At 41.8% G+C, this 26,687-nt stretch overlaps 1 protein-coding gene across 1 annotated transcript in view; it reads right to left on the bottom strand.

Moving 5' to 3' along the window:
* The window catches only part of CFAP54 (cilia and flagella associated protein 54), a 108,867-nt gene extending 105,490 nt beyond the window's left edge, over positions 1-3,377 (bottom strand). The window contains 1 exon segment of the mRNA XM_054067432.1: positions 3,001-3,377. Coding sequence (XP_053923407.1) covers positions 3,001-3,377 — 377 coding nt within the window.
* Between the last annotated feature and the right edge of the window lie 23,310 nt (positions 3,378-26,687).

Below are 26,687 nucleotides of genomic sequence, written 5' to 3'. Positions count from 1 at the left end.
GAACACTTTGATCTCAACCCATGCTATGAAAAGTAGCATGAGAAATGACAGAGCAAGAAGTCTTCAGAGCATTTAGGAAAGCACCTGTAATAGCCATTACCTTCAGAAAGTCTTAGGAACCAGACTAAGGCTGGTTCTGCAAGCAGCACATGCTTCAATTCTGAGTTATTAAATAATGAGAGGCAAGGGAGAAACAACCCTGAAATTCCATAATCACAAGTAAATACTCACAACTTTGCTAGCTGCCTGAACATATGCTAATACTTAGAATTCCAGTCTTCTGCCTCTATGCTGCCCCTATACAAACGAAGAACACCAGCGGATGTAGAGCTGCTGGGAGCTTCCCATTACCCAATGTTCTGAATGCCCTGGAACTTAGATACGGATCATCGCTACCAGTGACTTCTGGGATCAAGACCCAGGTAGCATTAGTTGTCATCTCCATGAAGAATGCTGCAGAATTCTTTGAATGAGGAAATGCTCTCATGCCAACTAAGTTATGTGTGGGCATGGGCCACATCTAGAAAATACCAGTTTGAATAAGATGGAGTCTACTGCAGTCAAAATAGTCCAGAGGTTAACATAAAGAAATGCTTGGAGGGAGACACTGTTCACAAAAAATGCTAAGTTGGTATGACATTGCAAACAGATCAGATTCAGCATAGCCAACTTGCAACCAGAAGATACAGTGAAGGTGCAGAAGATACAATGAATGTGTTCATCATCAGCAATTTTGGTGGTGTCTGAAGCAGCTGAGTGGCATTCCTTCTTCTAAGGGGCCTAAAGGGGATAGCTTTCAAAGTAAGAAAACATCAGCTAAAATAAAAAAAGGTCTGAAGCACACACAAAGGCTTAAAAATGGCAAAGCACTTAAATCAAAAGCCAACATACTGAATTCAGAACATTGGAGGAAAAAGCCTGGAGACTGACACCTGCGAGATAGATCTAGGCCTAGAACTGACAATGAACATGCCACATAAAAAAATTAGAAATCCAAACAGCTTAGAAAAGGAAAGATCTCAAGTGCAGACAAATGCTAGGCTGCAGAATCTGAGCACCTCCTGAAAAGCTCCTTTAGAGAAGGGTCATTTGTAGGCTACACCTAAGAAGTAACGAGCAAAATACATAAGGTCAGAAGCTGCACCACCCTGTAACCAAACTCCTGTGCTGTGTTTGAATGAGATTTTTATTAGCTGGGAAACTTTCATTTTTCATGTTAAAGAACTGTAAATTCAGAATAGAACACTGGTTAGATAATAATGATAGAAAATCAGTGATTTATCCTAAAAGAAGCAGCTGAACTCTTATCTCATAATGGACATGAACGCAGTATGGAGAGCCACATGAGAAATGCACAATCTATTAAAGACATATGCATGCACTATGAATCATACACTGATTCCAGTTGCTCTATCTTAACTGCATTACTAAATCTAGACTTACGCGTACCCACAGAAATGCATGTATGCGAGCAAACAAATATGCACAATTATACTTGCCATATGCTCTTCCTGCATCAATGTGTATAAAAATATACTAACATAGGCAAAGACATATGCGTAAAAAGATCTGTGTGATGCTATTCTTGTGTAGCCCTACTGCGAGCACATCTTTTCAAGGCATGTATGTGCCCACACGCTTTCACCCTCGCCACATTGCTGGTGGGATGCCAGTTGCTCCAAGCACTGTGGAGGGATTTTCCTAGGAGAAAGCTCAGGCAGCTTGGATACAGCTAACAGTGGTGCTGCCAACTCAGAATCATAGAATCACACAATGGTTTAGTTGGAAGGGACCTTAAAGATCATCCAGTTCCAACCCCACTGCCATGGGCAGGGACATTTCCCACTAGACCAGGCTGCCCAAGGCCCCATCCAACCTGGCCTTGAACACCTCCAGGGATGGGGCAGCCACAACTTCCCTGGGCAACCTGTGCCAGTGCCTCACCACTCTCAGAGTGAAGAAGTACTTCCTTATATCTAGTCTGAATCTGCCCCTCTCCAGTTTATACCCACTGTCCCTCGTCCTATCACTACAAGCCTTTATGAATAGTCCTTCCCCAGCTTTCTTGTAGCCCCTTCAGGTACTGGAAGGTGCTATAAGATCTCCTTGGAGCCTTCTCTTCTCCAGGCTGAACAACCCCAACTCTCTCAGCCTGTCCTCGTACAGGAGATGCTCCAGCCCTCTGATCATCTTCGTGGCCTCTTCTGCACCTGTACCAATAGTTCCATATCTTTCTTATCTTGAGGATTCCAGAACTGGACAGAATACTCCAGGGTGAGGTCTCACAAGAGAGGAATAGAGGGGTAGAATCACTTCGCTTGACCTGCTGGCCACACTTCTTTTGATGCAGCCCAGAATACAGTTGGACTGCTGGCTCATGTCAAGCTTCTTATCAACCAGCACCCCCAAGTCCTTCTCTGAAGGGCTGCTTTCAATCACTTCATCCCCGATCCTGTACTGAAGCCCCCACCCAGGTGTAGGACCTTGCACTTGGCCTTGTTGAACCTCATGAGGCTCACACAGGTGAAGCTGTCACAGGTGTGTGACTTCCACAACACCTTGTGCTTTTTCCTGCTAAAGCATTAACTTCTAGGAAGTGCTGAGAAAGGAGGTGTTAAGATGTTGAAGGGTTTTTCATTAAAATAAAAGAAAGCAAAAGGGCCCACTGGTATTTTGGCACACTGGACAAGGTGTCCTGGGTGAACCATCTGGCTCGCTCCCAGGCCAGGGGAGCGGCGGGAAGGGCTCTGAGGATCATAGGATCATAGAATAGTTTGGGTTGGGAGGGACCTTAAAGATGATCTAGTTCCAACCCTCCTACTCCGGGCAGGGACAAGGATGGAAGGATGCGGGGTGAGGGGGGAGCCGGGAAGCGGCGAGGGCGGAAAGGCGGGCGGAGAGGCGGGGAAGGGGCTGCAGGGGAAGAGCAGAGGAAGAGGGGAGCGGGGTCTGAGCAGCGAGGGGCTCCCCGGGGCTCCCCCGGGGCGGCGCAGCCCCTACCCGCGGCGGTGCAGGCGGTGCTGCTGCGGCGGGGCCTCCTCCGCGCCTCCCGGCCGCCGCAACCAGCCCAACGCGGCACGCAGCTCGGCCTCGAAGCTGTCCACCACGGGGTTACCGGGCGCCACGGCCCCGAAGAACGAGGCCGGCGGGGGATCGGCGGGATGCGCCATGCGGCGGCCGGGAACGCGGCGGCGTCGCCCGGCAACGTGCTCGGGCGGCGGACGGGCGGGCGCTAGGACCCAGCGGCGCTGAGCCCGCCCAGCTGCCTCCCGCTCTCGGGCCGGGGTCTGTGCCTTGGCTGTGTCAGTGACCGGGGAGTGGGCGAGTGTCCCCTTCTGCGACCTCACTAATGGCACCAAGCTGGGAGGAAGTGTCATAGAGTCGTAGACTCATAGAACCATAGATTGGGTTGGGCTGGAAGGCACCTTAAAGATAATCCCGTTCCAACCCCCCTGCCATGGGCAGGGACACCTCCCACCAGACCAGGCTGCTCATCCAACCTGGCCTTGAACACCTCCAAGGATGGAGCAGCCACAGCTTCCTTGGGCAACCTGTGCCAGTGTCTCACCACCTTCATGGTGAAGTATTTCTTGAAGGGGCTACAAGAAAGCTGGGGAGGGACTGTTTACAGAGCCTTGTACTGATAGGAGGAGGAGCAATGGGTATAAACTGGAGAGGGGCAGATTCAGACTAGACATAAGGAAGAATTTCTTCACCATGAGAGTGGTGAGACAGTGGCACAGGTTGCCCAGGGGAGTTGTGGATGCCCCATCCCTGGAGGTGTTCAGGGCCAGGTTGGCTGGGGCCTTGGGAAGCCTGATCTAGTGGGAAATATCCCTGCCCATGGCAGGTGGATTGGAACTGGATGATCTTCAAGGTCCCTTCCAACCCAAACCATTCTCATTCTATTTTATGATTCTGTGATCTAGATCTGCTCATTTCCAGTTTATACCCATTGCTCCTCATCCTATCACTACAAGCCTTTATAAACAGTCCCTCCCCAGCTTTCCTGTAGTTCCCCTTCATGTACTGGAAGGTTGCTATAAGGTCTCCCCGAAGCCTTCTCCAGGCTGAAAAACCCCAACTCTCTCAGCCTGTCCTCATATGTGAGGTGCTCCAGGCCTCTGAACATCTTCATGACCTCCTCCGGACACATTCCAACAGTTCCATATATTTCTTATGTTAATGATTTCAGAACTGGATGCAGTCCAGTTCTGTCAATCTGCTTGAGAGTAGGGAAGCTCTACAGAGGGATCTGGACAGGCTGGATCTATGGGCTGTGACCACTTGTATGAGGTTCAACAAGGCTAGGTGACAGGTCCTGTACTACAGGCTTTGGGAATAGTGGCTGGAAAGCTTCCTGGCCAAGAAGGACCTGGGGGTGCTGTTCAACAGCCAGCTCAACCTGAGCCAGTAGTGTGCCCAGGTGGCCAAGAAGGCCAATGGCATCCTGGCTTGTATCAGAAACAGCATGGCCAGCACGTCTAGGGAAATGATTCTGCCTCTGTGCTCAGCACTGGTGAAGCCGCACATCAAATACTGTGTTCAGCTTTGTGCCCCTCATTACAAGAAGGTGCTGGAGTGTGTCCAGAGAAGAGCAATAAAGCTGGAGAGGGGGCTGGAGCAGAAGTCCTGTGCGAGGCAGCTAGGGGAACTGGGGTTGTTTAGCCTAGAGAAAAGGAGGCTGAGGAGAGACCTTATCACTGTCTGCAAGTAGCTGAGAGGAGGTTGTAATGAGGTGGGTGTCGGTCTTTTCTGGTAACAAGTGACAGGACAAGAGGAAGTGGCCTCAAGTTGCGCCAAGGGAGGTTCTGATTAGATATCAGGAAAAAGTTATCACTGAAAGAGTTATCAGGGACTAGAACAGACTTCCCAGGGGAGTGGTTGACTCACCATCCCTGGAGGTATTTAAAAAGATGGTAGAGGAGGTGCTCAGAGATAGTTTATTAGTGGACAGGTATGGTTTGACTGGCGAACTCAAAGTTGTCTTTTCCAACCAAACGATTCTATGATTCTATATCCCTGGTTCTACCTTCATCCTCTGGGGAGAGTCTCTTTGACTCAGGGGTTGGGTTTGTAGGCCCTGGGTCAAGCAAGGGGCTTCCCACAGCTGGAGGGGTATGAGCCAGAAGTCTTGGCATCTCTCTCTAACACGTTGAAGAACCTTTTCCTGTCTCTGAGGTTGCATGCTGCTATGAGGCCACTTCATGGGTACCCTGCACCATGGTTGGCCAGGACTGTTGCTAGCACAAGGCACTGCAGAATTGAGATTGTAGTGTGAAGGCTGATGGAGGAAGCTTGGACAAGGCCAGAAAGCATAGTATCATAGAATGCTTTGGGTTAGAAGGGACCTTTACAGGTCATCTAGTCCAACCCCACTACAAGAGCAGGGACATATTCTACCGGATCAGGTTGCTCAGAGCCCCATCCAGCCTGACTTTGAATGTTTCCAGTGATGGGTCCTCCACCACTTCCCTGGGCACCCTGTTCCAGTGTTTCACTACCCTCATTGTAAAAACATTCCTCCTTGCAACGAGTGCAAATCTACCTTCCCTTGGTTTAGAACCATTATCCCGTGTTCTGTCACAACAGGCCTTGCTAAAATGTGTGTCCCCAGCTTTTCTGTAGGCCCTTTTTAAGTACTGGAAGGTCACTATAAGGTCTCCCTAGAGACTTCTCTTTTCTCTTCTCTTCTCTTCTCTTCTCTTCTCTTCTCTTCTCTTCTCTTCTCTTCTCTTCTCTTCTCTTCTCTTCGCTGAACAACCCCAACTCTCTCAGCCTGTGCTAGTAGGAGAGGTGCTCCAGCCCTTTGATCATTTTTGTGGTCCTCCTCTGGACCCACTCCAACAGCTATATGTCCTTCCTGTGCTGAGGGCTTCAGCGCTGCCCACAGTACTTACGGGGCACGTCTTATGGGATGATTGTTCAGTAACATGTTTCACCAGAGAGAGAATTTTGAACTTAGAGGTTGCGTCACTGCACCAGCCTACTGCATGACTACAGATAAAAGAAGAAAGCATGCTATTGCTGTAAACTGTTGTGTCCTTCTATAAAAAAAGAGGTGTCAAACTAGGAAACAACCTGACTTTATTTATCAATGTTCTATGAGGCAGCCATGTGTGTCTTCAAGTTCTTTACAGGCATTATGCTAAAGGGGTTTGAAAGGGATCTGAAGGAAATCAGCTACCATGCTGTGTCCATTGTTATGCTGAGCATAAGGGGAAGCTAGGTTGAAAAAAAGAAAGTGAAGCTTAGAAATGTGGTGACTGAGATGAAGCGACGTTGAACGGTAAAGTCTCACTGGGGAGGGGTAAAGCGTAAAGGTACCTGAACAGTGCATCCAAGTAATTCAAAGGTGACAGTAAAGGAACTAGCCTTTACTGAAAGACACCAAAAGGACAGGATGTCATCCAGAGGGACCTGGACAGGCTGGAGAAGTGGGCCTGTGAGAACCTCATGAGGTTCAACAAGGCCAAGTGCAAGGTCCTACACTTGGGTCGGGGCAATCATTGATTCCAGTACATGATGGGGGACGACATGCTTGAGAGCAGCCCTGCAGGGAGGGACTTGGGGGTGCTGGTTGATGAGAAGTTTGATGTGAGCCAGCAATGTGTGCTTGCTGCCCAGAAGGCCAACCATATCTGGGCTGTATCAAAAGAAGCATGTCCAGCAGGTCGAGGGAGGTGATTCTACCCCTCAATTCCTCTCTTGTGAGACCTCACCTGGAGTATTGTGTCCAATTCTGGAATCCTCAAGAGCAGAAGGATATGGAACTGTTGGAATGGATCCAGAGGAGGGCTACAAAGATGATCAGAGGGCTGGACCACCTGCCTTATGAGGACAGGCTGAGAGAGTTGGGGTTGTTCAGCTTGGAGAAGAGAAGGCTCCAAGGAGACCTTATAGTGACCCTCCAGTACCTGAAAGGGGCTACAAGAAAGCTGGGGAGGGACTGTTCACAAAGGCTTGTAGTGATAGGACGATGGGCAATGGGTATAAACTGGAGAGGGGCAGATTTAGACTGGACATAAGAAAGAATTTCTTCACCATGAGGGTGGTGAGGCACTGGCACAGGTTGCCCAGGGAAGGTGTGGCTGCCCCATCCCTGAAGTGTTCAAGGCCAGGTTGAATGAGGCCTTGAGCAGCCTGATCTAGTGGGAAATGTCCCTGCCTATGGCAGGGGTTGGAACTGGATGATCTTTAGGGTCCCTTCCAACCCTAGCTGTTCTATGAAGCAGTGCAGCACCGGCATGCTGAATGAACTAGAAAGTACAGCCTTAGCCAGGGCAGAGGAATCATGTGGGATTCGTTTAGGTACTATGGGGAATATGCAAAAATTTTAATTCATTTATGACTCAAGTATCTGACTTGTTTTACACATTGATTTTGCGTTGTTACCTGTTGGGAGTTGTGTGGATCCGATTACCCAACAGATATTGTGTGATGTCAGGGAAGGTGTTAGCAGGAATCATTACAGGCCATTCATATGCATGGAGTTAATGCCAGTGACAATGGCTCTGCCTTAGGTGGGAGCAAATCGCTCAGTGCCAGAGCGAGTTCCTCAGATTTCTGTGGAGACAGGGGAAAACAAGTCTGCAATGAAAAGACATGGCACAAGGGTGCCGACTCTGGGATTTAGAAAACACTGGCTACAGAGACAGATTTTACAAGACAACCGAAATCTGAGAACTTGGCCAGCAGTTACTGCTACATTTAAAGATTTTGTCTGTGCTTTGCCACGCAAAAGGGCTTCCTGTGATGGATTCCAGATGCCTAATAAACACTGGCCTCTTGTGAAAGGCGGCTTGTGCCACTATGAGCACTGCTGGTGACATCCAAGTCCCCACGGAGATCGGAGCGAGATCTCCTCACTAGGTGGTGCTAAAGGGCTGATGTCTCCACATTGCCTGGGACGCGGAGACGTGCCTTGGAAGCAGCAGCGGCTGGAAGCTGCCAGGGGAGCTCGAGGCACTAGAAACGAGACTGCTGAGTAAAACTTTGACTATCTCTAAAGTTTGGCTTAGCAGATGGTGGTCTGAATATACCATTAGCAGTTTGAATTACTGTTTCAGCCACAGAAACAAACTGATTCAAAGAAAACAATAAGAGGAATGTACAGACATTTCCCAAAGGGGGAGATTACGGAACTGTGGAAAGATAAACCTCTAAACACTGGGAGATCAACCAAGGCGTAGCTGAATAACCAGGGCGTAGCCGATCAACCAGCTCATGAAGAGTGTTCAGTCTGAAATTCCTGAGTCAGAGCTTGACAAGATTGAAGTATAGTCCCTGCAGGTGACATTCTAGTGTAAGGAGGGCAGTTCTGACCCTCTCAGCACCCAGGGTGGAAAGCCATGAAGAACCATAGCAAGGAGCCACACCACACTAAGAATGATGGCATGTATGTTGTTTCTTCTTTGGGTGCTTACAATACTGATTCCTGTTTTACTGTTCTGGAGGAAACTCAAATGTACACTTGAGATAGTCTCTATCAATCATTTAATGGGTTGAACACTTAAAGGCTCCCAAAGTCAAAAAGGCTTACAGCTAAATGAATAAAACTTGTTAACTTCAGAAAGATTAGAGATTCTTCAGAAGCCTTCAGAGTGCATAATCTGATGTTTACAGAGAAAAGATTGGTGTATACGAAACAGTAAGAGAGTGACGGCAACTGAAGTTGCAACCATGAGAATTTCCTCAAAAAATGAAGTGTACATATGGATACCTGTAACGCTTGGAAAGTTTATAGCGATTCTTAGAATATGACCCTACACCCTAAAAAAAAATGTGATTTGTTGATTGGAAGGCTGATGATTTATTCATCATTTGTAGGTGAACATTTAGATACTGAAATGAATTATGGAAAAATTAGGGAGAAAGTAGGTGAGATAATGGAGACTTGGTACAGACAGGATTCTGAGAAATAGAATTTAGGTAAAACCATTGACCCAAGCAAACAGGTCATAGCAACCTGTGATTTAATACCAGATAGGTGGAAGCTGCCTCAGAAACAGAAAGACCCACAAAGAGATAACTTAGTAGAAACCCACACTTTTCTCATGGCTATAAGGCGAAAGGTATGCTTGAATGGTAAAAACTTTGCTGCTAACTTATCAAGCTGCCTGCCTACTTCTGGTGTCAGTTCATCTTGTGTGGCCAGCAGTGGTTACTAAGGGGAAACAAAAGGAGGAAATACTGTATGATCACAGCAGAGTAAGGCAGGAAGAGTGTCCAGTGATGCCAGGGTTCAGGGGCTGAAGTAACATCTGCCGAGCCCTATTTAGTACATCAATTGAAGTTTGTTTCCTATGAGTAATTCTGAGATGCATGTTCAGATCAATTCCTAGGATGCTTGTAGCAAATGTGCACCAGAATTATGGTGCCTATAGATTTTGCAGTTTGATATTCAGAGACAAGAGGCAGTCAGGGCTGCTGTATCACCAGACTTCTGCAGGGTAACTTGACCGTCCTAGAGATGAAAGAGATGCATTTATGTTATCTCTTCCTTGATGCCTTTAGAAAGAGTCTGAGTTGAGGTGATTCTGGGCCATCACTTAGCATCTTCATGCTGATAGCCTAATGAAAACAGAGGACTTTAAAATAATGTTTAACATATTTATGGACTAGCATATTCAGAACTGGGATCTGCATTTACTCTACTTGTGGTATGCCTGCCTGGTTGTAAGTGCCAGTAAGAATCCACAGTTCTCCCTCTTTGACTGAGAGTGCATTCTTGGATTTAAAAAATAGAAGTAACTCCAGAGACAGAAGCAGTAGCAGGCATGTGCTGATTCTTATGGAGAAATTCAGTTTGTGAGTTAGACAAGGAAAGCAAGATCAAGGAAACAAAATGTCTTATATGACAGAACAGTATTTGCTATTCACATGGTATAGGGGAATCAGATATGATACAGAAGAATAGCTCTAAGTTGCCTGATAAAGATCCTTAAAAAGCCATCAGATAGCTAGAAGAGGTGAATGAAGTTGCTGAATGCCAGGAGTACGTTTTAAATGTGATGAAGTTGTCCAATGGGAGGAGGAAAAGGAAGAACTTGTACCAAGCTTCCAAGAGTCAAACCACATGCTGAAATCAATGTACCTTTCAAATAACTCACTGTACAGGAAGCAGAGAGGTGCGGCAGACTTGCAAGTTTACTGCTATCACAATCTGTGGCACCCGTCTATACCTATAACTGACGAGAGAGAGATGGGAATACAGGGTTTTTATGGGTAGCTGTGCGAAATTATACTGTCATCATATCCTTTCTATCCTCCTGCCCTTTGTGTTTTAGAGCTGTTTGGTAAAGCTGCTTGTGGCTACTGATAGTGAGTGTCTTTAGACTCAGATACCTTACTTAAATCTGCCTTTACATTCAAACAGAATTTGTGGATTCCTAACATTCTCTAAGGGCTACACGCTGCCTTTCAATGGAAAAGGTAGTAAGGAGCTGTCACGTTTTGATAGCATTTGAATATTTTGCTGTACTGTGAAAAAAAAAAACATTTCCTGAATTAGGAAAATACATGCCTGACTGCAAAGGTAGAGAAATGTGAAAAGATGGTGGAAATGGCTTATTTAGGACACAATACAGATAACTTTTCAAACAAAGCAGCAGATCTAGTCCTTCAATGAGATGGTGACAGATATTTGTAAAGTATTCCAGCACTGTTCCTGTCACTGAGCAGTATACAAAATTTGTCAAACAATGGAATCGTCTCTGAACTTTGGAACACACAATAACAAAATAGCTGAAGCTTGTGAATATTTTGACAAGCAATTGATGGTCTTTCAAGATACACTGAAAGCAGATCTGGGACAGTTTTAATGCATGTGAATGCTATGAGGAGGAAAATGCTAAGTTTTTACTTGAAAACTGTACTTGGCTTCCTTCCTGATCTAGTATGTTAGTGTAGGAAGAGAAAGGGAAAAGAGTGATCAATGCAAGAAAGAACTCCAATGACTGAGAACTGTGCAACTGCCAGGTTCTTGTAGAGCTGCGTTCAAATTTGCAGTGATAGTTGTCACCATGTTTTGGTTGTATCATATGAAAGGTTTCAGTGCCAGATTCTAAAGATGATATGTAAGCTTTCAAAGTTATAAAATTGAACTGATATTTTTTAATGTAAGCATGAAAGTTCACAAAAAGGTTTTCTCAGTTTCATTTTATCATTACGGAAATTTTCTTAGGTATACAGATGAATTTCAGTTGGTTTGCAGAAGATGTGTTATATGGGAGAAGTGATCTCGTTCAGTTGATTTTTTTCCCCCAAAGAAAGTGTAGGAAAGTGTAATAGTTGTGTGAACAATGTGTGAGATTTTACTCACCCACTCAGACTGTCTTGCTGTGCATTGAGTGGGTTAACCAGCCTTTGGGGAGGGAGTTGCAGCAGGTTTTTTATATATCTGCCCGAGTTTGTAAGCGGTTTAAATTGAAACACAACAGATTCTGAGATCTGCTTTATGGACTTAAGTACCTGAGGCTGGACACATCCAGATCCATTAGTGACTTTTCAAAAGATAGAACTATTGCTTCAATGAGGTGGTTCACCTAAAATTCCTGTTATTTTCTTTATTTGATTAATGTATGCTTTATTCCAATTCACAACTACATTCTATGCAAGCAGACATCAATTGCTATAGCTTATTTTCAAAAGACTTCCAAAGACCTGCAAATATTTCTTCTGAGGATGGACTAATTTTGGTTCACTAGACAGACCACAGAGGTGAACTACTTGTCTGATGCAAAGATCTTGCCTCAAATATCAGGAAACTGTGGGGGTTCTTCTGTTGAAGAAGTTATACGTAAGCTACTTTAGAGCAATGGTGAAGAAGTCTTGCACAGAAGCCCTATAAATCCCTTCCAATCATGAAAATGTGAAAGTCTGGAAAAGCTTTTTAGAGATGTACATAAAAGCTGCATCTTAGAAACACACTAGGAATGCCCAACACTTAGCTGTATGTATAAAAACCTGGAGAGAGACCTGAGCTACAGACAACGTCCAGTTTATGCAGAATAGAGACAGGCATGATGGTTATGTTTTCTATGAAATGTGAGAAAAGAAGTAATAGAGGTGGCGCATGAAAATGAATTCTATTTTAGCTGCATTCATTTTAAGATGATTACTAGGCATCTAGTAGTTAAGATTTGATTTTGGAAAAAAATGTAGTGACGTTTTTTGTTTAAAAACATTTTCTTCATTTCATGAAGATTCGCAAGATAAACTTTAAATGAGAGAAAGTATAGCCTATTCCAACAAATACATTATTTTTGAAGGCCTTCCCAAATTTGTCTGGAAGCCAAATACGACAGTGCATTTTTATTAGTATTCTCCTGATACACTTTTGCTGTTATAATTCTGAGGTGCAACAAATGTGGTACATAGGAAAATAACACTATTGTTTGTATATATAACTCAGGAGTAGCCAAATGCATCCTTATCAGAACACTTTCCCTGCTGTGCATTTGGTCTGGGAGTACTTACAGTATCAAAATAGACTCTTCTAGGAATTAACAATTGGCAACAAACAAAGGGAGACCTAAAATAACCTGGTGATGACCTCCAATATTTTTAGATTAATGCATTTCTGCTCAGGCCATTTCTTATTGCATTAGAGTATGAATTGTGAAAATTTTTGGCATCATTGCTTCCATTTTCCATTCTTAATAGTTTCTCATTCAACAGACTATTTCACTCCAAGGTCAAAGTATCTGCTGATTGAGGTTTATTCAAGTAGCTGACAGAAATTGTTTTGGGCAATAGCCTGACCTTGGACTAGGAGATTTAGCAGCTTGAAAGTCAGCAGTAGAAAATTACATAATGTGGAAGAGCAGTTATTTGCTGGTTTTTAAGCCGTTTATTCAAGGAAGTAGAAGAAATATCTTTGTCTTCACACAGTTGTTTGGATATTTTGTATTTTTCAATGATACTTCTGTTTATTATTCTATGCAATTATTTTGTCTGTTATTCTTTCTAATAATAGATACTATTCTGAGCTTTTGGTATATATTGTTATTTTATCTATCTATTTCTAATAATATTATTATGTCATCGTGAGCTTTAGAATTTGAAAAAAAATTAATGTTTAAGAACAAGTAATTGTTTTGCATTCAGCATACATATTGGAAGGTTATTTGTCTAATTTCCAGAATAGTGAAACATGGGCATGTTGGCTTTATTTCAGATAAGTAAAGATTAGAATAATTTCTTTTTAGAGCAAGTGATGCTGTTACCTGATTATATTTTTATGAAATAAAAACTGTCCAGAAACAAATTACAGGTTTATCAATATATCTATAGAAATGCAGATACTGGATCATTAATCCCTGGTAGGACCATAGGAAAAGCTACAATATCAGAAAGTATAATGACAGTAAAGAGGAGTAAATAATTGCTGGAAGGAAGATTAAAATCCCAGACTTGCAAACAGCTGCTAGCAAGAATTTGTAGAAGTGCAGGTGTTTCCTGCGGGGACTCTGACTTCTTTTGGTGGTAAACCACTGATTGCCACTGATACGTAAGCCCACAGAAGTTAAGTTGGAGAGCAGAAGGAGATCTGTTAGAGCAAATATGGTTGAAGTAAGCCTTCCTTTAGGCCTTTTGCCCAGTAACACTTTAAAGGGCAAACCATTATTAGTTTCAAAAGGAACAGTGGTGTGCAGGTGCTTAATGGGAGTGGAGTGCCTCTACTAAATAAAAAAAAAATTTACTCTTCCGGGTGTTTGGTTGTGCATCCCATAATCAGTGTGGCAAGTGATTTCTAGTTTTGACTGCAATAATTTTGAAATAGTTGATACTTTTATATAATATATAAGTTGATACTTATATATTTTATATGAACCCACCCTGGTTTGCTATGCGTTTTTATTATAATTTGTATTTAATGCTTAGTATCGTTTTCTGGTTTGATTTTATTCAGATTGTCTTTTCACTAAAAGTTCTGGCTAGGGCTTATATTTAACAATATCTAATCTGCTTTTAAAATACTTTAGAATTTTATAGCACTTCATTAAAAATTGCTTTATGTTGCAGAGTGATCTCGAGTGCATGGGTTGAACTCCTTCTGAATGGAACTAAGCTGAAATGAGAGCTTCACATGCACACCTGACATCCTCCAACCAGTACTGGATAGTCAGTCTCTAGGAACAGGCTAGAATGAGATAGAAGGAAAACACCCAAAATGTGCATTATGTGAACATTTAGTCCCTGGAACTAATTGTTTCACAGTTCAGATTAGGTCTGATTGCACTGCTTTGCTTATTAATATCACTGTAACCTACTTTGCTAATTAGAAAACCAATTTTTTTTAAGCAATATGAAAAACAATTACGCCATTTCTGGAAAGATGCTTTTAAAAATACCTGCCCTTGAAGAAAAAGCCTTTTAAGACACTGCTGTCACAAAACTACATCTTTGGTCTGTCTCGGAGAGCTAAGGAAAATATTTTTAGTGTCTACTCAGTGCCAGTAATATAGATGACAAAATTGCAGTGATAATAAATGCCTAAGAAAACATGCCAGTGCATTGCATATTATATCTGTTTCAAGGTTCAAGTTTACAACTACGGACTATGCCCCCAGTTCATAGTTTGTCTCATGAGTTAGTTAAGAAAAAAGGACCACATTGTTAAGCTCTGATACACAAAGTATTCTCCATCTCTGGAATTACAGCATACTTTTCTTTAGATCATTGGTTTCTTTCCTTAAAATAACAAACTTAATACCTCATGTACTTTCCTAGGAGCTTCCATTTTTCTCAGGCTACTCACCATAGGCCGTCTACATAGAAGTGCTGTCCCTAACCCAGAGACCACTTGCCTGGGCAGCTCAGTTGGTAGGCAGCAGGTCAGTCACAAACTGGAAGATTCAGTGTAATGGCTCTATTCACACTGTTTTATACAATCATTTGCAGGAACTGAGAGAACAGGGACCCTGCCCTTATCCGTGCTAAAGATGTGCCTTGTTCCTCCAGAGAACCCATAGTAATTTCCTTAAAACACAAACTAAGAGTCATGTCTGAGAATAATGTCTATCCTACTATAATACTGCTCCTGCTGTTCTTTCAGATGTTGCAGCAGTACCCACCTAGCCCTCACTCAGTAATCTGGACATTCCAAAGAATGTGCTTCTCCTCTGTGACTTTTCAGCACGTATATGATGTACAGTTCACAAGAGCCTGAGAGTTCAAGGAGAGTGAAAATTGCTGTGTTTTAAGGAAGGTGTAAGAAGAAAAGGAAATGTGTTGACCAGTGCCATAATGCCAAATCCCAGTTTCAGTGAGAGGTCAGATGCCTCTGTTGCCACTCCTGATCTGATGTTAGATGCAGTATCTGAGCCGGCTCTAAACAGGCTTAGCCACTTGGCATAGTGCTGTGCTGTGTGGAAATACCAAAACAATGTAATTATAGCAGAAGGACGTACCAGAACAGTCTGTCTCTGAAGTCAGTGTATCTGGGATCATATTGTGTATTTCTGATAGGGTGCTACTTTGCATAGTGTGGGTGCCTATTTTATGGCCAGTATTCATAGTACTACAGGTGCACAAAGTGAAGGATCTGGGAACATAAAAATATGGAAATGACAAGATAGGAGAGTGCTGCTAATTGGATACAGTAAGAGGCTGCAATTTGCCTTGGAAAGCTCAAGGGCTATAAGATGCAGCGTCTGGCATACAGGAAGAAGGAACAACATAGTACAGCTTGTGTTGTAGTTGTACAGGATGGAAAAGAGTATACAAGTGGTATTCTTTTTGGGGGGAGAAGAGGAGGGAATCCACAGAAAGCCTCTGACGAGGAGACAAAAACAGAACAAAGGGGTGAAGGGGAGAAGGAACCATAGAGGAAAGGAAAATGGGATGCAGTGTCCTAATTGCCTGTGATGGGTAGGGTGTCAAGAGGAGAGTCCTCCCATAAGAGAAAAGAAATCAAGGTTTGAACACTGATGGAAGTACAGCCCCAGAAGCTGCTTAGGAGAATAGTGAGAGACAGTTGGGAGAAAAGAGGGAAATACATGAAAAAGAAAAAATAATACCTTCTTCAGAATTCTTCCCAAAAGAGATACTTTCATATGTATGCTTATTATGTGATTTGGGCTTTTGGGCAAGAAACAAGATTAAGTTAGCTGTGGCAGACTGTAGGCCTCAGTTTCTTAGATCTAAAATCAGGCAAACTTAAACCCTTTGATAGCAGCCGCCTGTGCTAGTAATCTAGCTCCAGCTCTCTGTGTGGTAGCAATGCTGGCTGCACATTAAAAGGAGGGATAAGGGGGGGATGTTACAGGCTCATTTTCTGGGGAAAGGGCCTTAATTTGCTATCATGAAGAACATGGCATCAGTAGCATCTTGAAGTGTTTCTTTTTTGCCTTTGGAAAAACTTTTGCACCATTTAGAAATAAAAATGAAGATTTTGAGGAGAGGCAAAGGTGAAGGCTAATACTACTGCTCCTACAATTTCCATTATCTAAGATGTTGTTTTGAGAAGCAGCTGGAGTAACAGGCAGAGCGTGGGAGTGCTGAATGGGAAGGTGAGGGGGTCCAGCAGATCTCCACAGAGTGGGTGGCGCTCCTTCAAGCCTCCAACTTATATTTTCTGAGTCAGAGAATTCAGAGTTGATGGTGGCAATTATGTATGCTGGGTACAGCAGAGATCTGAGATAATGAGATAATGGTCTTCCTTAGGAGAAGCGAAGGCAGTAGCTGAGAGCAACAGAAGAAAGTAAGAAGAAAGTAAAAACATGAAGTGGGAGTAGGTCAAGGCATATGTTTTAGCAATGGTGCTTGAATTTCAGGTCTTTCAGCCTCCTCAACAGGTGATATTTCCTCTCTAGGGCTCTGTAGCTATTAATATGGAAGAGAGACATTAAAGTGTAGAAAGACAGTCTGGTGTTTAGTCCCAGAGAAGTTTGCAGACAGGGACCTGTGGGAAACTTCCTCAAGGAAAGTGTTTTGCCCTGAGGGTACAAATGGTGATGAGCTTCTTCAGAGTTGTTCCTAAGCAAAGGGAGCCAGGGAGGTTGAGGCCAACATGATCTTCTCTTCATTAGTGAGCTGTAAGAGGTCCAAGTGTGTTTTGGAAGGCTTGAAGAGGCTGCTGTTCGTAAGTGTCATGTGATGACTTTTCAGGTTCACCCTGTTGTAGCCTAAGTGATTTGATAATGCCTTGTCTACATGATATCTCTTATAGTCTAGGGATGTCTCTGTCCTTTATTAATTTTCTTGGTAATATATTTGTTATGCAGCTTTGGCCTAGTGACTTCATTTTTAAACTGTAATTTATTTTTTTTAAATTTTGCCACTTAGTGTGAGGTGATATTGCATTTTAATAACTGAAATTACTGCAGCATTTTGGAAGTAAACAGTTGATCACTATTTAGGCTGAATCCAATTCTCTCTTGAAAGGCTGCTTAGTCAATGACAGTTGCCTGAAACTATTCTACTCTGTACTATTCAGTGAGTAGACAAATTTATTAGATTTTGATACTAATAGTTGCTCAGGCGTCATTAATATACATTAATTTATTAATCTTTCTTTATGTTCTCTGCAGTTCTATAGCACCTCTGTTAATATCATAATTTAGTACATCTCCATCATTTCCTGTGACTATAATTTTCAATAAAGAATACCTGAAAAGTGGACAAAATTAGATTGCTGAATAATGCAAACCACAAGAAGGATTTACAGAGAGGAAAAAGAAAACACAAGCTAATGGCTACTTCAACCGTCATTAAATACAAAATGTGACAGTTATGATAAGGCTTCCAAACTCCTTAACCATCTTGCATAGCCTATGGGCTTTGTTTCAACCCTAGAGCTGTGCAGCCCTTCCAATTAAAGTGCACACAAACTGTTCAGAGGAAGGGAGATTTTTGCATTTGCAGATGCACATGCATTCAGTAAAACAGTTTCCAGCACTTGCTGAGTAAAATTTCAGTTCTCCACATAATTTCTACCTCAGTGGGACCTGCAGAGCTTAGAAACACTGATTTCTGAATCCCCTTCTAAAACTCACTCTGATGTTGGAGGCATTTTTAATTTATCTCAACTCTGTTTATCCCGGTCAGCACCTCCACCATCTTCTCTCTACTGGTTACTTGACATCCATCATTAGTATATATATATGATATACATATATAGTATGCCTATACATATGATACATTTATATACATCATTAGATTTTCTAGGGCAAAGCACTAAAAATCATCATGGCGAATGGTTGTATCACTCCAGAACACGTTATGATTTTAAAGACTGGACCTGCTACGAAACAAGAATGCTGCTTCACTCTGTGCAGAAAGAGCTATACTGGTATGTGGAGAATCAAGCTCTGCCATCAAGCTATTATTTCCTGATAGGCACATATGATTCCATCATAGTGCATGCCACATGAGTATGTTTCAACAGGATCAACTGAAGTAAACCAAATATCTTCATTTTACTTCACTTGTTTTTGAGAGAAACAGGAAATACAAAAGGAAATTATTTCATCCAGCACTCTTGGTTAATAACTGTCACAGGAATCTGAAAAACAGTCTCACAGAGAAGAATATGTGCCGAGTCAGAGACCACAATGACCTCCCACACTGTGAAGTTCTTCAGAATTACTGAAATTATAAACAAAGTAAAAGCTCTTCTTTCCCAAACAGCCTCCTCGATGTCACTTGTTTCCACATTCCGGCTTCTGTCACTGCATCCCACACTCTTTCTGTTGCTAAGTGCTTTAGGCTTCTGCAATATGTACTAGTAGCTCCCTATTTCTCTCAGATCTCCAAACATGCTATCATCTGAGAGCAGAATGTCTAGCTTTATCTGACATGGTAAGAAAGAAAAGATTAAACTGTACAAATCAGAGCTTCCTGAAGAACACAGGACTTTTCCATACCAAAAAAATGTCTTTGCAATCTTGCATGGCCTTTCATAACATTTTGTTAGAACATGTGTTCAGTTCATAGTAGGATACATGAGGTATGGGGGCATGTTGTTGCTTCTAGGAGCAGCTATAACTAAACCTTGACTGTAAGTGACAATAGCAGCACAGAGCACAGAATCCTTGCAGGAGCTTAGATCAGTGCTGTCATTGAGCTACGCAAATAAAGAACCTCATAAATGAATGGAAATTGTAGGAAAACAAAAACAAAACAAAAAAGACAATACAACAGTTAAGAATGCATATACTTTTGTAATTAGTAGGTATTGACTGCTAAATCTATTCATTGTTCTGGCTTAAACATTGTTTGATTTCTTCTAGTCTTGTAGCTTCCTTTTAGAAGAGAATGATGTCACAATTATTCAGCCTTTTTTTTTTTTTTTTTTTGTGGGTAGGCATCTTACTAAGTGCAGTTTTCAGCCCATATGCCTTTACCCATCCTGGGGTACAATTCCACAGCTCTCCCTGTATCCTTGGCTACAGTACCTGCATGCCTACTACTGTGATTGCTGGCAGGTTTTGCTGTATCTCTTCCATTCAAGCTAAGATAAGCAACACTAATAGTGATGAAAGAGCTTTCTTAAAACCTAACGTATATCCCCCGCATCAGATAGAAGAAACATTCTAGGTACATATTTATATTACAATTGCCATATTCCAAAGCCAGCTCAAGGTACAGGCAAAGTATGCAGTATTTTGGTAAGAAAGTAATCCAGCACATTAGGAGTGGATCAGTAGAACAAAACAGTTGATGCTGAAGCACTTCATTTTTCCATTATATGTGTTTTGGAGGTTTATTCTGGATTATATTTAGCCTGGTCCCTGGAGCAAAACACCTCCGCTACACGTGTTTCAAAGCTTTCTGAGGAGAAGTGTTAGGTATGTGCTAGCGGACCTTGTGATGATGCAGATCAAACGCTATTTTGGAACCTACTGTCCCCATTAGCACTAGGGTGCATGTGGAGCAGATTTGAAGCAGAGCTTCTGTTTTAATTTCCTCCTTAAGGAATTGAGTTTGTATGCACCAAACCCACTCTGAGAACTGAAACACCACATGGTAAATTAAGACAATGACAGGATTTTCCTCCAAACTGCACTATTGCTTTGAAACAATTTGCTAATATAGACCCAGCCTTTGACAGCTGCTGAGGGCAGCAATCTGCCAGTTCCACCAGGGCCTAGGAGAGGAGATCAGCTGCTTTAGGCTGAATCTCTTCCCCCTATACTGACCATGTTTCAATATTGCTGCAGTCTTCCTGCTCTCCTTTCAGTGCTCTGCCTTCTTCCTTTTTCTACATCCATTCCCCCCACTAAGAAAAAAGGTCCCTGACCTGACCTGTTACCACCCCTGTGGAAGTAAAGGAAGCAAACTGTGGTTGCTGAAAGATGAAACAGGATGCAGAGTGACAGTTGTAGACAACTGCGTGAGACCTAAGCATGGAAATGCCATAGCCACAGAGGACTGAAGGAAGAGTGTCTCGAGAGTGGACTGGGCATGCATAGGTTGTGAGAAAGGGTTGTAAAAGCCTTCATGGCTTCTAAAACTCTGCTGCTTTTTTTTTTTTTCCCACAGTTCAGCCTCCTCTTGTTTCATGTTCACTCAGCTCTTAAAACAACACTGCAGTTCATAGTACCCTAACATTCCCTTGGAACTAAAAAAGACTCTTCCCAGCATCCTCATTTCTTATTCTGAAATAGCTCGCCTGCTAGGGCTGCAAGTTTTGATTAACTATACAAATACGGAATTTTAAAACCCATGTTTCAGCAGATGCTTTTCTTTGTCTCATTCTTCACACACACAGGGAAAGAGTTTCTTTTTAAATCTGCCTGGTTTCTAGGTTCCTAGGCCTCTTCTTTGCCTCCAGACACTTTCTCTTAATAACTGCATGATGAGAGATATCTTGACTCAGTCTTCATTCCCTCAGTTAGTCTGGGCCTGAAACCAAAGCTGATAACCACTTTTTCCCTTAATCAAAACCCAGGGCAGGATATTCTGTTGCCTGACATCTTAAAAGCCTCCGTGGAGGGCAGGGGTTAAGACATCCTCTACCCTACAGTAGTGTTAAATGGCCTGATTTATTTTGAATCAGAGAAGAATGCCAGTCAAAGCAGACATTACTCTCAGTTGGGATGCAGCAATTAACAACTAAAAACCAGTATAAGAATTAGCTGAAAAGCATGCTTCAACCCTATCTAACTGGATGAGATAACGGCACAGCACCCACCCATATGGGGGGCTGAGGTCCAGGCCAAACACAAACACAGTAGACCTGCACCACTCACTGCTTTCTGCTTCTTTTCCCCTGGAGTACTAGTTAAACTAAGTATGTTTTACAGTGTAGTCCTATGCTTAACTCGCTAATAATCAGCTCAGTGTAAATATCGAGACAGTGCTGCACAGAAACTCAAATGTCATTGTAACTGTTCCCTTGGATCACTTTAGTGTGGTGAGGAATAGACAGAACAAAGTCAGTGCCAGAGGACAAACAGGTGCCCTACAGCAACCATGGGAGAGCAAAAAGGAGAGAGCAAAATAGCGAGAGCTGGTAAAGCTAAGGTCATCTGGTGTCATCCAGCTGGACTCTGACGTGGTGGAAAAGGAGTGCCCAACAGAGCAACTACAGATTCACATGAGGTGATATCAGTGATATGATTTTCAAGATTTTTCTACGTAGAAAGACTGGGAAAAAAATCAAGGGCAGCAGCCAAAACAGTTTTGAATTTAGTTGACAATGGCCAAAAGAAAAAGCGTCCATGTAGTTCATTGGCTAGTATCCAAGTAAAACAAACAAAAACTAAGACCTCAGCTGTGATGGAGGGCAGTTTGACATCTTTGCTGATGTGCTCCTATGAAGGGCTAGGAATAATACAGGTGGGAGATCAGTTTTGGAAGCTCTGAGAAGTGTTGCAGTGCTATGGCCGCTGTGGAAAGACAACTCCTAAATTCCCTCTAACAGCTACAAATGTCTCTTCAAGGGTAGTATACACAGATGCAGTGTATTCCCTGAACTCTATTCTTGGCATGTTACTAAGATACGACTGTTTCTATGGAGAGCTTATTGGTGGGCAAAATAAACTGTTTCGATGAATTATAGAAAAGGTAAATGAATTTTCAAAACAAAATATTGCATGAGAATGCTAATGATAGGAAATCACACTAATATCAAATTTCAAGTACATGCTTCCCTCCTCTTTTTCATTATTTTTCTTTATAGTTTCTAGGAGACATTTACCTAAATTCTCCATGGACTACAAACTGATCTAAATTAATATCTATCCTGCAAAATACCTAACTGTAACAGCCACCGATGTAGTGGCTACAAAAGCTCCAAATGAATGTTCATTCCTTTTCAAAAGCTAAGTACAATTGTACAGCAAATTATTATGGATTATAAGTATCTACATGACCACGAATATGCCATGTTGTGAAGTGAACGAAAGAGCTTTGAAATAAGAATGGTAAAGACAAAGAAGGAGAGAACAAGTAAGTATGTTAAATAAAGCTCAGCATTTAATTTTAACATGCTTCAGTGGTAACAGCTAGACTCTACAGATGACGAGTAATAGATATGTGGGGGGTTGTAGCATTCCTGCTTCTTTCTTGTTTATAGCTGTAATTATTTTATACTGTGCTGAAAAAGACCTTGACTTAGAGAACAGTTTAGTTGATCAATCAATGATTTGGCAAAGTAAGTAACAAGAAGCTACAGAAAAAGAAATTGCTGAGTAATTGCACAATTAAACCAATTGGAATTGATGACTGACCTTTTTTCATCTTTACATTTGTAGAAATTACTTATATCATTTGAAGATTCATTTTGATATTTTCAGTGTCAGAAATATTCTGTATGTTACATATTAGTTTAAATTGTCTTTTCTTGGTTCTTCATAAGAAAGTCAGCCCAGGATCAAAATTCAACCTTAAATGCACATGCAGAAATGTAAATTTTCTCACTAGCACCTCAGAGGAAGCTTTTCTTTCCATGAGCAGGTAGAAGCTGCCATCTTTACCCCTTCCATTTTTATGTCACCCTTTTTTTGTCTCTCACTTGGTTGCAGTCATGCAAATCTAGCACCAACACATGAATATACACATGGCTACCTAAAACAGGAGAATTCAGAAGACAGCAAAAATTAGTTAAGAGAAGCCTGGCTGATCTGGCCATGCTGATCTAAAAAATTATAGACCACACTGTTTTGTCCAGAGGGCACCATCCTTATAGGAGGTCTGGCATCTGACTCACCTGCCTCGATTTCCTCACTAGTGGTTAAAAATAATTGCCACATTGTACAGTGAAACAGGTAGGGTTCCTGTCTCCTCTCCCGCAGGGTGTAACAACTCTCAGCACAAGGGCAAGGCAACTAGCTGGGGCAGTGATCCATTGAAAAGTAACATCATAATTCTACCTATCTACTCTACATGGTTAGTGTTACTAAGATTATAAGGCAGTAAAAGCCTTTGGCCTAGACTGCCAGCAAAGCCCAACATCTATTTGCCTCCTAATTTCCTGCATTCTCTGTCCATACCTTCTCTCTTGCACTCTATTTCATCCCTCCCAGCTCTCCTGTCCCCCTTCTCCTACCTTAATGCTTGTTTTGCATAGACTGTCTCTCAATGATGACTCAAAAGCTACCATTATAACTTTGAAAGCAGTTCTGACAGCCAGCTGCCAGTGCGCAAATACCTCCAAAATGCAGTTGATCTGAGCATGCACAGGAATCTCTAGAACATGTAAAGAATTCTCTACACATCAATTATACATTGTATACCCTTGACTTGCAGTGCACAAAACAATACATACAGTACTCAGTCCTCCCTACAGTAGCCTGTTTCCCTCAACCAATTTCATTCTGTCCCCAGATGTGCTTCATGTTATCTCTAACATCCACTGTGAATACTGTTTCCATTTTCATGTGCACTTTCTCCTGCTTTTTATATTCTCTGCATTGGATTTTACCTCCATTCCCACTTCTTTTAATTTCATGTCTCCCATACCTCCCATCTAGCCTTAAAAACATAAATTTGAGAATGTTCTGGTTTCATCTTCACTGGAACCGATACCATCTTTGCTAGAACAAACTTCATTTTTATGTGACAGGATTACGACAAAGTAACCAGCTGTCATGACTGAAAGCACTTCCACTTAAGTCCTAAAACTCTCTGGAGAGAGCAACAATACAATAAGGAAAAAAATCAGAAGTTTGACACCTATAATCTTTTAACTGCAGGAGTCTCTGTGTATTTTGTGCTTTATTTTCAAATCCACTAAGTGCTTTGAATTGGCAACGGTACAAATGTTCTGAGACTCACTGATGGCATTTCTAATCAGTTCAGTCAGTAATGACTGCAAATTTCTATGAAGCAATTTACTTGCAATGAAGAAGATGCTTGCTATTCTGTCCAAGACACTGAACCTGCATGAAAGAAATAGAGAAGAATAGGAGCCTGTTCCTCTGCCATTTCAGGTTTCTGTTTCATGAAGGAAGAAGTGCATCCCTGCATGGTACTTGAAAAGGAGAAGCAGCAGAGGTGTGCATACACAAGTGACCAGCTTCCGCTACCCACAGATCTTCATTGTTTTGTTCAAATTCTTTTCACTGTATTTTAGTCTCCAATACAATAGATAAACAAAATATCAAATCTTCCTTTCACTAGGCTAGAGTTTCATCGTGACCAATCTTCTACTGCAGAAACCTCATTTTTAGACAATCTACAGAAAATACCTCACCATTTTCTCTTCGAGTATGATAATTGTACTGGGTTGGGGTAGGCCGAACATCTTTGACTTTCAAAAGCAGGATGTCCTGCCTTTCAGAGCAGTAGCAGAGAAATAAAGGAGTGTCTAGCCATTTGTTTGCAAACCAGGGGAGAAGTCTACAGACTCTCTCTCTGTGCTGTTAACTTCCTTCTAACAGGATTAACCTGACTCTTGCTGAAGTCAACGGAAAGACTTCATTTATATTATATTTATATCTCTAAGTAGAGGGGGGAAAAAAAAAAGAAGAAAAATCAAGCAGAATCTAGATTTTCCACTAAAACAATGCCCCATATCCCGAAAATATGAACAACCGGTAGATACTTTCTATGTCCAGGTCCCAGAAATGCTGGATATAAAACTATCAACTAAGATATTGTAAAGACAAATTATCTGTATGAATGATAAATAATCTTCAGAGTTTAGTGATACGACATGTAAGAAACTAAGAAATAATGTTTAAGTAGCATTCTGATAGGAAGTTTGAAGCTCCATAAGGGAACTGAAAAGTTAAACACCATAAAGAAATGGAAAGAAGAAAAGGGTGGACAATGGCATGTCATACGTATATGTCATGTCATATATACTTAATATTCATATACTATCAAATGACAAAATAAAGAGATGAGCACTAGATGACACAGACCTTCCAGTAATGGTAACTTCTCCAACACTTGATCACTCTGCAAATACCAGTATAGCTACACAAAATGCAAATCTCAAGTGTAGTTAACCAACACCCCACTATTTGCACTTTGGGAACTGTTTCCTACTTGCAGAAAAAAAACAAGCAAGTTTTACAAGAATAAATAGAAGTTTCCTCTGTTTCTATCTGAACTATATAGTGCAAATAAATCAATGACCAGTTATGAGTTACTCAGATCATGGAAGAAATGGCTACAGATCCTAACAGAAGTATATCACTTTTTTGTTTCTTGCAAGACTGACCACCTTCTTGTCACCACTTCCTGCTTCCAATAATTCAAAGAGGAAGAGGTTTGGTCTTCCAGTGACGTTAGAGAATTTTTTTTAGCCTAGAGGCCAGAGAGTATTATAATACTTTGTACTAAATCCAAGTAACCTGGAAAATACTTTAGATGAATACCAAGAAACTATCTTAATTGGATTATTTTAAATGGATTGGAGTTTTGCGTAGGTGGAAGATGATCATTACAGAAAGGAGAGCTACACAGACTAATATATAAATAGCTTGTACTGTGAGCAGAACAATAACTCTGTTTCTTCTTTCAGAGCACAGATACAATTAGTTAGAGGATATTGCATTCCTGAGAAATTTTTGGTGTCCAATAGAAACAGCCCCCCCCCCATTTAAAGAAAAAAAGTATTGTATTTGAAAATCATTTCCCCTTTTAACTACCTGCCTAGACTTTCAGTCTTTTCCTTGGAAATGAACACATCCCTTCTAGTTGAGCACAATGCTTTCCCACACTGCTGGCTAGTTGCAAGGTTGTTGACTTCTGCTGCTGTGACACAAAACCCTCAACTGGGCTCTTGGCAGGAAAGTAACTGCTTTCCACATACATTGTGTTGAAAATACATATGTTTCTGTAGAGGTTTCCATCTACCATTATGTGAACTTCACTGATTTAACTCCTGTGCTTTTACTGTCATCAAATAACTATGTCCTTCTGTTCCATAAATAACTATGGCCTCTGTTCCAGAGGCAAAGCCAGTGTATTCGTATTCAAAGCAGGAAATCTTGGGCCCCTGACAGCACTGTATTCCTACTGCTGGATTTATATTCCAATGGCTGATGTAGATTTCATCAGATTGTCTAGTGGCAATAATTCATTCCATGTAACCTGGGCGTACCCTGTTCTTGCTGGCTTAGACGGCAGACCTATTGCACTCACCAGCCAATCCATCTTCAAACTAGTTTAAAATATTAATAATCTTGGTTAGCTAGATGGAAATATGATTGATTGCTACATATTCCACTAAATAATAAAACAAATCAATAGCTATAGTTTTAAAACCAGACTCATGGGAAATA

Source organism: Cuculus canorus, chromosome 1 (genome assembly GCF_017976375.1).
Source record: "Cuculus canorus isolate bCucCan1 chromosome 1, bCucCan1.pri, whole genome shotgun sequence".
Classification (NCBI taxonomy): Eukaryota; Metazoa; Chordata; class Aves; order Cuculiformes; family Cuculidae; genus Cuculus; species Cuculus canorus.
The sequence above is the reverse complement of the archived record's forward strand: the minus strand, read 5'-3'. Positions and strand labels throughout refer to the sequence as shown.